Consider the following 12,058-nt stretch of genomic DNA (forward strand, 5'->3'; position numbering starts at 1 on the left):
ACTGTAAGTGGTATTATTGGAAAGTGGAAGTGTATAGAAACAGCAGCAACTCAGCCACAAAGCGCAAAACCACGTTATGTAACAGAGCGGGTTCACTAAGTACTGAGTGGCACGGTTCATAAAAGTAACAAATGCTCTGCTGATGCCATAGATGTAGAGGTCCAAACTTCCACTGGCATTATCAGGACAAAAATCTTGTGGCAGGAGCTTCATGGAGCAAGTTTCTATGGCTGAGCAGCTATATGCTTACACCACTTAGTACAATGGCATGCATCAGATCAACTGTACTCTGGAGCAGTTGAAATGTGTTGTAGTAACAAATCACGTTTCTCTGTTTGGCAGTCTGATGGGTGGATCTGGGATTGGCAGATGCCAAAAGAATGCTAACTTGTATTGTGTCAACTGTAAAGCTTGGTAGAGATTGGATAATTATATGGGGTTGTCTTTTTAGGGCTTGGGCTAGGCCCCTAACTTCCAGTGAAGATAAATCTCTTTGGGCAATGCTATGCTTCCAGCTTTGTGGGAACAGTTTGGGGAAGTCCCTTTTCTATTCCAGCATGACTGTGTCCCAGTGCACAAAGAGATGGTTGGATGAGTTTGGTGTGGGTGAACTTGACTGGCCTGCACAGACCTCTGGCTTCAACCCTATCAAACGCCTTTGGGATGAATTGGAAATCAACATCTGTACCTGATCATACAAATGCCCTACTGAATAAATGGGAACACATTCCTAAGGAAACACTCCAAATTCTTGTGAAAAGCCTTCCCAGAATAGTGAAAACTGTTATAGCTGCAAAGGGGGGACCAGCCATACAGGGAGTGCAGAATTATTAGGCAAATTAGTATTTTGACCACATCATCCTCTTTATGCATGTTGTCTTACTCCAAGCTGTATAGGCTCGAAAGCCTACTACCAATTTAGCATATTAGGTGATGTGCATCTCTGTAATGAGAAGGGGTGTGGTCTAGTGACATAAACACCCTATATCAGGTGTGCATAATTATTAGGCAACTTCCTTTCCTTTGGCAAAATGGGTCAAAAGAAGGACTTGACAGGCTCAGAAAAGTCAAAAATAGTGAGATATCTTGCAGAGGGATGCAGCACTCTTAAAATTGCAAAGCTTCTGAAGCGTGATCATCGAACAGTCAAGCGTTTCATTCAAAATAGTCAACAGGGTTGCAAGAAGCGTGTGGAAAAACCAAGGCGCAAAATAACTGCCCATGAACTGAGAAAAGTCAAGCGTGCAGCTGCCAAGATGCCACTTGCCACCAGTTTGGCCATATTTCAGAGCTGCAACATCACTGGAGTGCCCAAAAGCACAAGGTGTGCAATACTCAGAGACATGGCCAAGGTAAGAAAGGCTGAAAGACGACCACCACTGAACAAGACACACAAGCTGAAACGTCAAGACTGGGCCAAGAATTATCTCAACGTAGAAGGTATTATCTATTAAAGAATTATCTCAAGACTGATTTTTCTAAGGTTTTATGGACTGATGAAATGAGAGTGAGTCTTGATGGGCCAGATGGATGGGCCCGTGGCTGGATTGGTAAAGGGCAGAGAGCTCCAGTCCGACTCAGACGCCAGCAAGGTGGAGGTGGAGTACTGGTTTAGGCTGGTATCATCAAAGATGAGCTTGTGGGGCCTTTTCGGGTTGAGGATAGAGTCAAGCTCAACTCCCAGTCCTACTGCCAGTTTCTGGAAGACACCTTCTTCAAGCAGTGGTACAGGAAGAAGTCTGCATCCTTCAAGAAAAACATGATTTTCATGCAGGACAATGCTCCATCACACGCGTCCAAGTACTCCACAGCGTGGCTGGCAAGAAAGGGTATAAAAGAAGAAAATCTAATGACATGGCCTCCTTGTTCACCTGATCTGAACCCCATTGAGAACCTGTGGTCCATCATCAAATGTGAGATTTACAAGGAGGGAAAACAGTACACCTCTCTGAACAGTGTCTGGGAGGCTGTGGTTGCTTCTGCACGCAATGTTGATGATGAACAGTTCAAAACACTGATAGAATCCATGGATGGCAGGCTTTTGAGTGTCCTTGCAAAGAAAGGTGGCTATATTGGTCACTGATTTGTTTATGTTTTGTTTTTGAATGTCAGAAATGTATACCGTATTTATCGGCGTATAACACGCACTTTTTTCCCCTGAAAATAGGGGAAAAATCGTGGGTGCGTGTTATACGCCGATATCCCATAATTACTTACCTGTCCTGAAGCGTGGGCCGGCTTCACAGCGCGCACCGCGGTACAGGAACTTTAATTTAAGGTTCCGGTTTCCGGCGGGACTGAAAGGAAGTGTGCACACTATTGTGCACACTTCCTTTCAGTCCCGCCGGAAACCGGAACCTTAAATTAAAGTTCCTGTACCGCGGTGCGCGCTGTGAAGCCGGCCCACGCTTCAGGGCAGGTAAGTAATTATGGGAGGGGAGGAAAGTACACTATGGGAGGGGAGGGGAGGGGGAGGAAAGTACACTATGGGAGGGGAGGGGGAGGAAAGTACACTATGGGAGGGGAGGGGGAGGAAAGTACACTATGGGAGGGGAGGGGAGGGGGAGGAAAGTACACTATGGGAGGGGAGGGGGAGGAAAGTACACTATGGGAGGGGAGGGGGAGGAAAGTACACTATGGGAGGGGAGGGGGAGGAAAGTACACTATGGGAGGGGAGGGGGAGGAAAGTACACTATGGGAGGGTAATGGGGGAAGTACACTATGGGAGGGGGGGAGGAAAGTACACTATGGGAGGGGAGGGGGGGGAAAGTACACTATGGGAGGGGAGGGGGGGGAAGTACACTATGGGAGGGGAGGAGGGGGAAATACTATGGGAGGGGAGGGGGGGAGAATACTATGGGAGGGGAGGGGGGGAGAATACTATGGGAGGGGAGGGGGGAGAATACTATGGGAGGGGGGGAGAATACTATGGGAGGGGGGAGAATACTATGGGAGGGGGGAGAATACTATGGGAGGAGGGGGGAGAATACTATGGGAGGAGGGGGGAGAATACTATGGGAGGAGGGGGGGAATACTATGGGAGGAGGGGGGAATACTATGGGAGGGGGGGGAGAATACTATGGAAAGGGGGGGGGACACTATGGGATGAGGGGGGAATACTATGGCATGAGGGGGGGGAATACTATGGCATGAGGGGGGAAATTTCCTGGAATTTCTTTCTAAAAATGAGGTGCGTGTTATACGCCTGTGCGTGTTATACGCCGATAAATACGGTATTTGTGAATGTTGAGATGTTATATTGGTTTCACTGGTAAAAATAAATAATTGAAATGGGTATATATTTGTTTTTTGTTAAGTTGCCTAATAATTATGCACAGTAATAGTCACCTGCACACACAGATATCCCCCTAAAATAGCTAAAACTAAAAACAAACTAAAAACTACTTCCAAAAATATTCAGCTTTGATATTAATGAGTTTTTTGGGTTCATTGAGAACATGGTTGTTGTTCAATAATAAAATTAATCCTCAAAAATACAACTTGCCTAATAATTCTGCACTCCCTGTATATTAAAGCCTATGTATTTAAGATGCAATGTCATAAAAGTCCTTGCTGGAGTAATGGTGAGGTGTCACAATTCTTTAGTCCATATAGTGTATGTGCACATATAATTTGTCATTTAAATACTAGCTAATATTGTTTGTGTTTTTCTTTGCTCCTCCAGGTACCACAATACCAGGACCCTGCGGATATTTTTGTAGCTTTATATAAATTTATACCACAGGAAAATGAAGATTTAGCTATGAGGTAACATTTCCTTTAACAAGTGGTTTGGTGCTCAAGGGGAATAGGGGTAGGAACCAATGCACTGCCTGGGTTTTTTGTAGTAACCATGGCAATGACCCAGCAAAACATTATACAGAAATAATGGGCAAGTCCCAGCATACTAACTATTTATAGCATTGTCAAAAGATATACAAAACGTAAAAATGAAAAGGAAAACATAATAAAACGAATTATACAAATACAGCCAGGAACACTTAAAGTAACTCCTAGACGAAAACAAAATGGTACAAACATAATTGTATTACATAGTAATCGGGTCACGTGACCCCTATATTAGAAAACGGATATGCTTTATGGCCACTTGTTTTCTTTTTGTTTTACATTATATTTCCTATTGCTGTTTTACTAATATGATTGGTCTCGATTTACAATATTGATTACTTACTACTGCAACTTAAAAAAGTGGGACTGCACAATAGACTGTAATTGTTATGGTGCATGGAGTGTTCATTTAATGGCATCTTGGCTATTGTCCCCTTTTCATTGTAAAATTTAGAGCCAGTTTGGTCAATACATCTGCAGTGCTTTGTCTCTTTGATTTAAATATCCTGGCTTCATTAGGACTTGCAGGTGCAGATGAATGATCTATTGCATAACCGCGAATAAATTCTGCCACCTAGGATATTTTGCACAGCTTATTAATGGTCCAAACATTACAAGCATGACAGCTAAGCAGACTTACAAAGAGTCACTGTTGAAAGCTAATTTAACATTTGCCAGCTGAGGACTTTCACTGCTTTGCACCCTCAGACTATGAAAGAAAAATGTCAAAGGACTTCCCCTGACACGGTGTTTGGCATAATTTATGAAAGATTCTGTATATTCTAAAGTGGATTAATATAGCAATTAGTATTGTATTGCAAAAAAGGATTGTGAAAGTGGCATAAAAATTACTTTATATAGTGCATCTGTGAAAGAACTCAAATGGCATGCATAAAATCCTGTTGGAAGAATCGACTTTTATTTAGCAATAAAACATAATTTGTGTCTCATTTTATTGTAGGCCGGGTGATAAAATAATTGTTCTGGATGATTCAAATGAGGATTGGTGGAAGGTATGTTGTGATCCTTGTTTGCAGATAGCACTGTCCTCTAGGGTAAATAACAGGCACAGTCCTTTTTTTTTCATATAATCCAGGCACTTTATTTGTAAGTCCACACAGGAGACAGCAGCAATGAAAACATAAATATAACACAAATCCCTATAAACAAAAACCTAGCTCATCTGAGCACTTACTAACATCTCTCAGGGGTTAAACTAGAACAAAACAATATTGGTTTCACCAACCTAGTGTCTTTGTCAGCTCTCTGCACTCCAGTGCTTAGTCAGCCTGTTGCTTTTTCATTTCTATACTCCCAGTGCTCCAAGCCAGCCTTAACTGCTTTCCTTTAGCTTAGATGACATTTAGCTGCTCTTTAGAGAGAAGCCCTGAAAATAATAATAACTTTAGCTTAATGTGGTTTTGGTGGTGTACATAGCATGCCCACAGTCTCAGTGCTCAATTATCTGCTATTAGTTAAAGGACCTCCAAAGTCACACACACCACGTAATCGCAATGAAGTGGTTTAGGTGTAGTGGTCATGTTATTTCATCCCTGTAATATAAAACATTGGAGCTTTTGAGAACCTGTAATTCTTACATTGCAGGGTTAATCCCACCTTTTGACAGCCACACTACTGGTACTTATACTGTACTGACCAAGTAAAACTTGGTCACGTGACACAACAGTTAATAGAAAAGCATTGAATACAATGCTTTTCTATAAGAAAAATTGGATTGGACCATCACCAGAGGAGGCCATGCTTCTATGATTACGTTGCGGGAGGTGGAGAGGTGAATAGCGCACTGAAATAAGGTGAGTAAAAAGCTTTTTTTAATTCCAATGGGGGGACGGTTGGATATTACTAGGGACAGGTTTGTATTTCTAATGCTATTGTGTTCCTTTAAATAACTTTACATCAACTTTGACATCATCCCCCCTGGCTGGGTCTGTTGATGCTTAGTGTATCCATTTAACCTGCTAGCATATTTGGGGGGAATTCGAAGTATCATTGCCAACAAAGTCAAGCTCCATCAAAGGGCCTTCACTAATTACGTGTAGTAAAAATATCACTATAATTTCTATATTTCAAAACCCAGTAAAGATGAAAAAGAAACAAATAAAAAGTGGTGTAGTGATGAGTGAGCAGTGCCCCAAACTATGGAAGACACAAGAAAGGTGGGGTTGTAATCAGCACTCACTATCAAAAATGATACAATCAGTACTGATTAAATCTGGTTAGTTTTAAAACAGTAAACTTGAACTGGTAGAGATAATGTGAGATGAGTCAGTATTAACCTAAAGTGAGTTTAATATTGTGTCAATCTGAGAAGAACACTATCAAATTACTGTCTAGGTTCTAAGACCTCGGTACAGGGTTTATTAGTATAGTTGTAGCTTATTTTGACAGTTTAACCATAGGTACTGATTGAATATTAATTAAAGAATTAGTATTGGAAATAGTTTTTGAATTTCACTGCCAGAAGGCTTTGTAGGCCTTAGCATTACCATATTTAGAGTGTGATTTGTTTAATTGTTTTGAGAAACAACCTTTATGGATAATCAACCTACGCATATTAAAGATATGGAAATTTGATCTTATGGAAACCTTAATTATAGACTATAAATAGATTATTTCACATGAGTCATTTAAATTCTCCAATGTGTGGGTAAAATTAGTATCCAAACCAGGGCCGACCTTAGGGTTGGGCGTGCTGTGCGGCTGCACAGGGCTCCATGGCAACAGGGGGCGCCATGCTGCCGACACAGCTCACACATGGCCGGATGTGAACTGTGTGCACCTGCTACCCGAGTGGAAGATTTTATTTTTTACCACCTGGGTAGCCGACTAGCCCAAAACAGACGTGGTCAGGTGGGCGGGGCTTACCGAGAGGTGGAAAACCTTCCAAGGAAACGGCAAGTTATATAAATTGGATTGTTTCATTATTCTGGCATATCAATACTAGTGCAAATCTATTTCCTCGTCTCCTGAGTTCAACTAATGAAATATCTAATCTTTGATATTCCATCTATAGACTGGTTTTCGCTTATCTAAACCATCTGCAGCAACCACTCTGCTTAATTGTTCCAGCTTCTACCTTCAAATCATATTCCTTAAAGCTACAGGAACTCTTCTCAACAAACTATCCTCATATTGTATTCCTTAAAGCTACAGGAACTATCCTCAGCAATCCACCTTTAAATCAAATCCCTTTATTAGGAATTGTTCTATTTAAATTCTAATTCTTATTCTGATCATCCTCTAAGCTTAGTCCTATTTTCAATTTATGCAGTTGAGTTCCACTCCAAATCCATAGGTAGCATAACAGCCATAATTTTACATAGTTCCTATTTAACATGAATATATTTTTGCAGCTCTTCACTTTAAAAAAAAAGATGCTCATACAGATTAAATGATGGTGAGATTAATCCATTTATGGAGAATAGCTTCCTCCTTGAAGCCATTCAGGTGAAGTCCTAATAGACAAGATGATTTCACTTGGGATTAGAGGAGAAAATAATTCATTTTCTGCTGGAAATGTGGTGTCTGTAACTACAAGTTAATAATGGAATGTATTACTATGGGGATATCTCATGATAGAAGCTCTCAATTTTAAAAGAGTATTTTTTCAGAACAAAATGTGCACTCATGGATATGTCAATAAAATGTGTGCTCTACTTCATTATATGTAGTATAATGTAATTTTAAAAAACAGCTGTCAACAAGTAAGATAAGTAAGCAGTCAAAACAATGCTATCTATGGGATGTCATATGTAAATGTGTGCATTGTAATTTCGATGATGCAGAGTATGTGTGTCTGTGGGCATCGTGGGTATTGCACAATAGAAGATACCTGAATACACATGCCCCTGCTACTGAATGTTAGGAATATTGTGGTTCCAGCATAGGTGCACACTTTATTATATTGTAAGTAATATAACATATACTTCAAGAGATTTACAGAGGTAAGATGATATATATAAAAAAAAATGCATTAAAGCAAAACTTACTGTGCCATTCCACAGAGTCATAGCAATGAATTAAATGTCATCAGTGATTTGTGATTTTTGATCGAGACCATTTAATTTGCAGGGTAGAATAGACGAAAGGATTGGATTTTTCCCTGCTAATTTTGTTCAAAAGGTCCAAAAAAATGAAAAACTTTTTCGTTGCTGCAGAACATTTATTGGATGCAAAGAACAAGGACAGATAACAATTAAAGAAAATCAGGTACATGATTTTTAATTTGTTTTTAATCTGAGCACTAACTAATTTGAGCCTGCATAAGGCGTATTCATTTCAGCTCTATGACTGTAGGACCTTGTTAAATCATCCTTGGTGAATTGAGGTATGAATTGTGCAATTTTGTAAGTAGAAATTAAAATAATCTCTTAATTTAGTTCACAAGTTAGTAATCATAAAACGTTGCACAGACATGCAATTACGGTGAATATTTTAATTTTTACAAATGATTTCATTAAAGTTTTATTTAGGTATTTAATATATATTTTGGAAAGATAACTTTTAAAATGTGATTTTAATTTTCAGATACATTATATTTAAAATATTTTTTTCCCATTATTTACAGTAATGAATCTTAGCTTTAAAAAAAATAAATGTATAAGATTAATTATTTAATCCTCAAATATTACTTTCGGGCTATAATGGAAAAATGTCAACTATATTTGTTCAGTTTTTCTATTTTGTGTGAGTTAAACTAGGATGTCATTTGCTTCAGGTGTAATGTAAGTATCATCAAGCTGCTATTGCTGCTTTGAGCTCAGGAGAAATTTCCAATAATCACAACCTTTCCTCTACTGCCATCTAGTGTTTTAGATGTCACTATATCAGGCGTTTGTGTGTTGAGTATAGAACGGAAGAAAGGGATCAGTGCTCTCTATCTATACAAGATACAACAGAAACAATAATAAATAAGTAAAAAGTGGCAGCACACCTAAAAAGTAGGACTCCCTCACAGGCCTTACAACGGAAATGGTACAGAAAAAAGAAAGGAAGGCAGCGCCACTAAAAACCACATAAATTAAAAGGCAGACTAAAATGCAATATATATAATAGATAATAAGCAAATAGAAGTCCAGAATAAATAGTCTGACTGGTAGATGAATCAAACAACGAGGTATATCTTTGTAGAGGTGAATAAAGTCTTTAGTAGTGGGGGATTCTTCAGAGTTGTGTAGATGTGTCTTTGTACATCATATGAAATAAAAAAATAACAACTGATGGTGTAGTATGTCCCAAAAGGGGTAGAGGCAATAAAAGAGTATATGGTCTTACTCACATTTTCAAGAGCTATGGACTTAGCTCTAGTGTGGTATAATCCCCACTTATGGGATACGTGAGGTCTTAGTATTCTTTCTTGATTAGGGGACCATATGTGGAAATAAAAGCGGGAACAGCAATAGTGCTCAAAGTATAAAATGCCAGAGGTGAGAAGATAAAAAACCAAGTGGTTACTCACATTTAGTTGAACAGACTAACTGTTCAATGAATACAGCTTGAGTGGTATAATCCCCACCTAGGATTCTTGGGAGTAATATCCTCACTGGAAAGTAAAAACACTTCTGGTGCCGGATAAAAGGATGGTAGTAGTAAAAAAGTAAAATATTAATAGTAATAAAAAGTAAGACGGCTAACTCACAGTAAGAAAGTGGCCAAAATACCTTTATTTAAAACAACATAGTTTAAAAACCACAATGCGTTTTGCCCTTAGGCTTTATTAAGTGGAGATCAGTTTGTGTGTTGAGTGTTTGATTTAGCTATAGTAATGATCAAACAATCTAGAGTAGACCAAGTGTAGGCAACATCTTCCATAATGCTCTTCCAGCCAAATTGCTGGAAAATCACCAGAGAAGATGTAGTTCTTAGACCCCTAATTTTCTCCACTGTTTTCATAATGCATCATCAGTAGAATCTGTTCAACCCTTCGGTCGCATGTTCAAATCCTGACAGAGTTGACTCAGCCCTTCATCCTTCCGAGGTAGATAAAATGAGTACCATTAAATTGGGTAATAGTAACAACCCCTGGATGCTGGGCTAAGGTACGTCCCCAGGACGTACTTGAAAACCAGAGTAATCTGAATGTACCTTTCCTGGTTAAATACTTTGTTATTATTGTTATTATATGCTAAGGCATAGCATTCTGATCTGTTATGTGTTTTCAGCAATATCATCATTAACTAGCCAATATTTATTGCCCAGAAAAGAGACATAACATGTTTAAGTTTGACGAAAGAGGACAACATATTACGTTGAATGTATTTAAAAGCTGTGTTGTCTCTTTATACAACATACATGAAAAGCAATTAGTAAAGTTACATTTTCTCTAAACTCAAATGTAAATGAAATAAAAATTGTAATTCAGAACAAGTAGGTGATAAACTAATTTAAACTATATATTTTTGGGGCTTTTAACCCCTTAAGAACAGAGCTTCAGAAGCTTGTCTTTCACTTAATGACAACAGCATTTTTTGCATTTTTTGCTGTTTGCATTCAACTGCAATTTGCATTTTACTAATTTATTGCACCGACACATATTATATACCGTTTTTTAAAGGACAGAAAGGGCTTTAATTTGATGTAATATATATATATATATATATATATATATATATATATATATGCTTATTTATTATAAAGAAATACAGAAAAATGCAAACAAAATGAAAATGTGTGTGGTTTTTTTTTTTACAGTTTTTGCAATATTAATGTGTGCATAATTAGTGCAGGTTAAGGAAAGTAATTAAAAATAAATTCATTTAGTTGTTCTGATTTACAGAATATATAATGTGTCTGGGATTTTAAGTTTTTATGGTAGTTACAGGTCATAAAGCACAAGGAGTAAAATAAACTTTTAATGTGGAGCGATTTTAGAATTTACCGTATATACTCGAGTATAAGCCGACCCGAATATAAGCCGAGGCCCCTAATTTTACCCCCCAAAAATGGGAAAACTTATTGACTCGAGTATAAGACTAGGGTGGGAAATGCAGCAGCTACTGGTAAATTTCTAAATAAAATTAGATCCTAAAAAAAATATATTAATTGAATATTTATTTACAGTGTGTGTATATAATGAATGCAGTGTGTGTGTATGAATGCAGTGTGTGTGTATGAATGCAGTGTGTGTGTATGAGTGCACTGTGTGTGTGTGTATGAATGCAGTGTGTGTATGAATGCAGTGTGTGTGTGTATGTGCGCAGTGTGTGTATGAATGCAGTGTGTGTGTGTGATGCAGAGCCTTGGTGGGGGTGGGCATTTTTATTATTATTTTTTAAATTTTTATTTTAATATTATAATTTTTTTGTTTTATTAGTAATTTTTTGATTATTATTATTATTTTTATTAATATTGTATTATTACATTTTTATTTATCTTTTGTTCCCCCCTCCCTGCTTGATACATGGCAGGGAGGGGGGCTCTCACTCCCTGGTGGTCCAGTGGCATTGGCAGTTGAGTGGAGGGGGCTGGCAGAGAGCGCTTACCTCTACTGCAGCTCCTGTCAGCTCCCTCCTCCTCCGCCTCCTCCTCCAAACTTATAACATAGAAATTCTCATGTGTATTTTGTAAAGTTGGTGTGTGCTATTCCTGTACATGTGTATTTTGTAAAGTTTTATTTTGTGTTCAGTTACATCTGCTGAGTAAAAGGACACCCCCATTGTATGTCTATGGCACTATTTCGTGAAGTTACAGTGCCATATAGGAGACCTGTCCTTTTCAGTATTCACAGTAGAATTTTATAACATGACAGGAGGCTTCATATTTGCTTAAGTCTCTCTTTATTAGAACTCCACAGCAGCACAGAAAAACAACCAATCAGAAAAAAGTTAGGTACTATAAAACTCCCCTCCCCATGCATCATTTCCTCTTTCTTTGCTGCTCTGCAGACAGTACAGGTCAGAGTACCACTGCCTCCTGCTAATTTTAGTGGGTGGCTTTGGGTTTTATTCTTATTTTCAGTATTTTATTTTCTATATTATAGATTGCCCTTGTGGGATTTAATCTTACATTCAGTTATTTATTTTACCCTTGTTAGATTTTATTCTTATGTATTCTATACTGTTTATGCCCTTGTGGGATTTTATTCCAATATACTGTGTTATATATTGTAGCGGACTGGACCCTGCACCTCCTGCCCAGTGATTATGGCCCCTGGGAGATATTGTACTTTAAGGGACTGAGTTGGGGCTTA

General features: G+C 38.4%; 1 protein-coding gene across 2 annotated transcripts in view; it reads left to right on the forward strand.

Annotated features, from left to right (window-relative positions):
• The window catches only part of STAC (SH3 and cysteine rich domain), a 411,447-nt gene that overhangs the window by 380,571 nt on the left and 18,818 nt on the right, over window positions 1-12,058 (forward strand). The window contains exons 8-10 of one of the 2 annotated variants that reach the window (XM_063452039.1): window positions 3,686-3,768; window positions 4,811-4,862; window positions 7,942-8,079. In XM_063452039.1, the coding sequence (XP_063308109.1) occupies window positions 3,686-3,768; window positions 4,811-4,862; window positions 7,942-8,079 (273 nt within the window). The remainder of the gene's footprint in view (window positions 1-3,685; window positions 3,769-4,810; window positions 4,863-7,941; window positions 8,080-12,058) is intronic. The other variant, XM_063452040.1, reaches the window with a different exon arrangement.

Source organism: Pelobates fuscus, chromosome 4 (genome assembly GCF_036172605.1).
Source record: "Pelobates fuscus isolate aPelFus1 chromosome 4, aPelFus1.pri, whole genome shotgun sequence".
Classification (NCBI taxonomy): domain Eukaryota; kingdom Metazoa; phylum Chordata; class Amphibia; order Anura; family Pelobatidae; genus Pelobates; species Pelobates fuscus.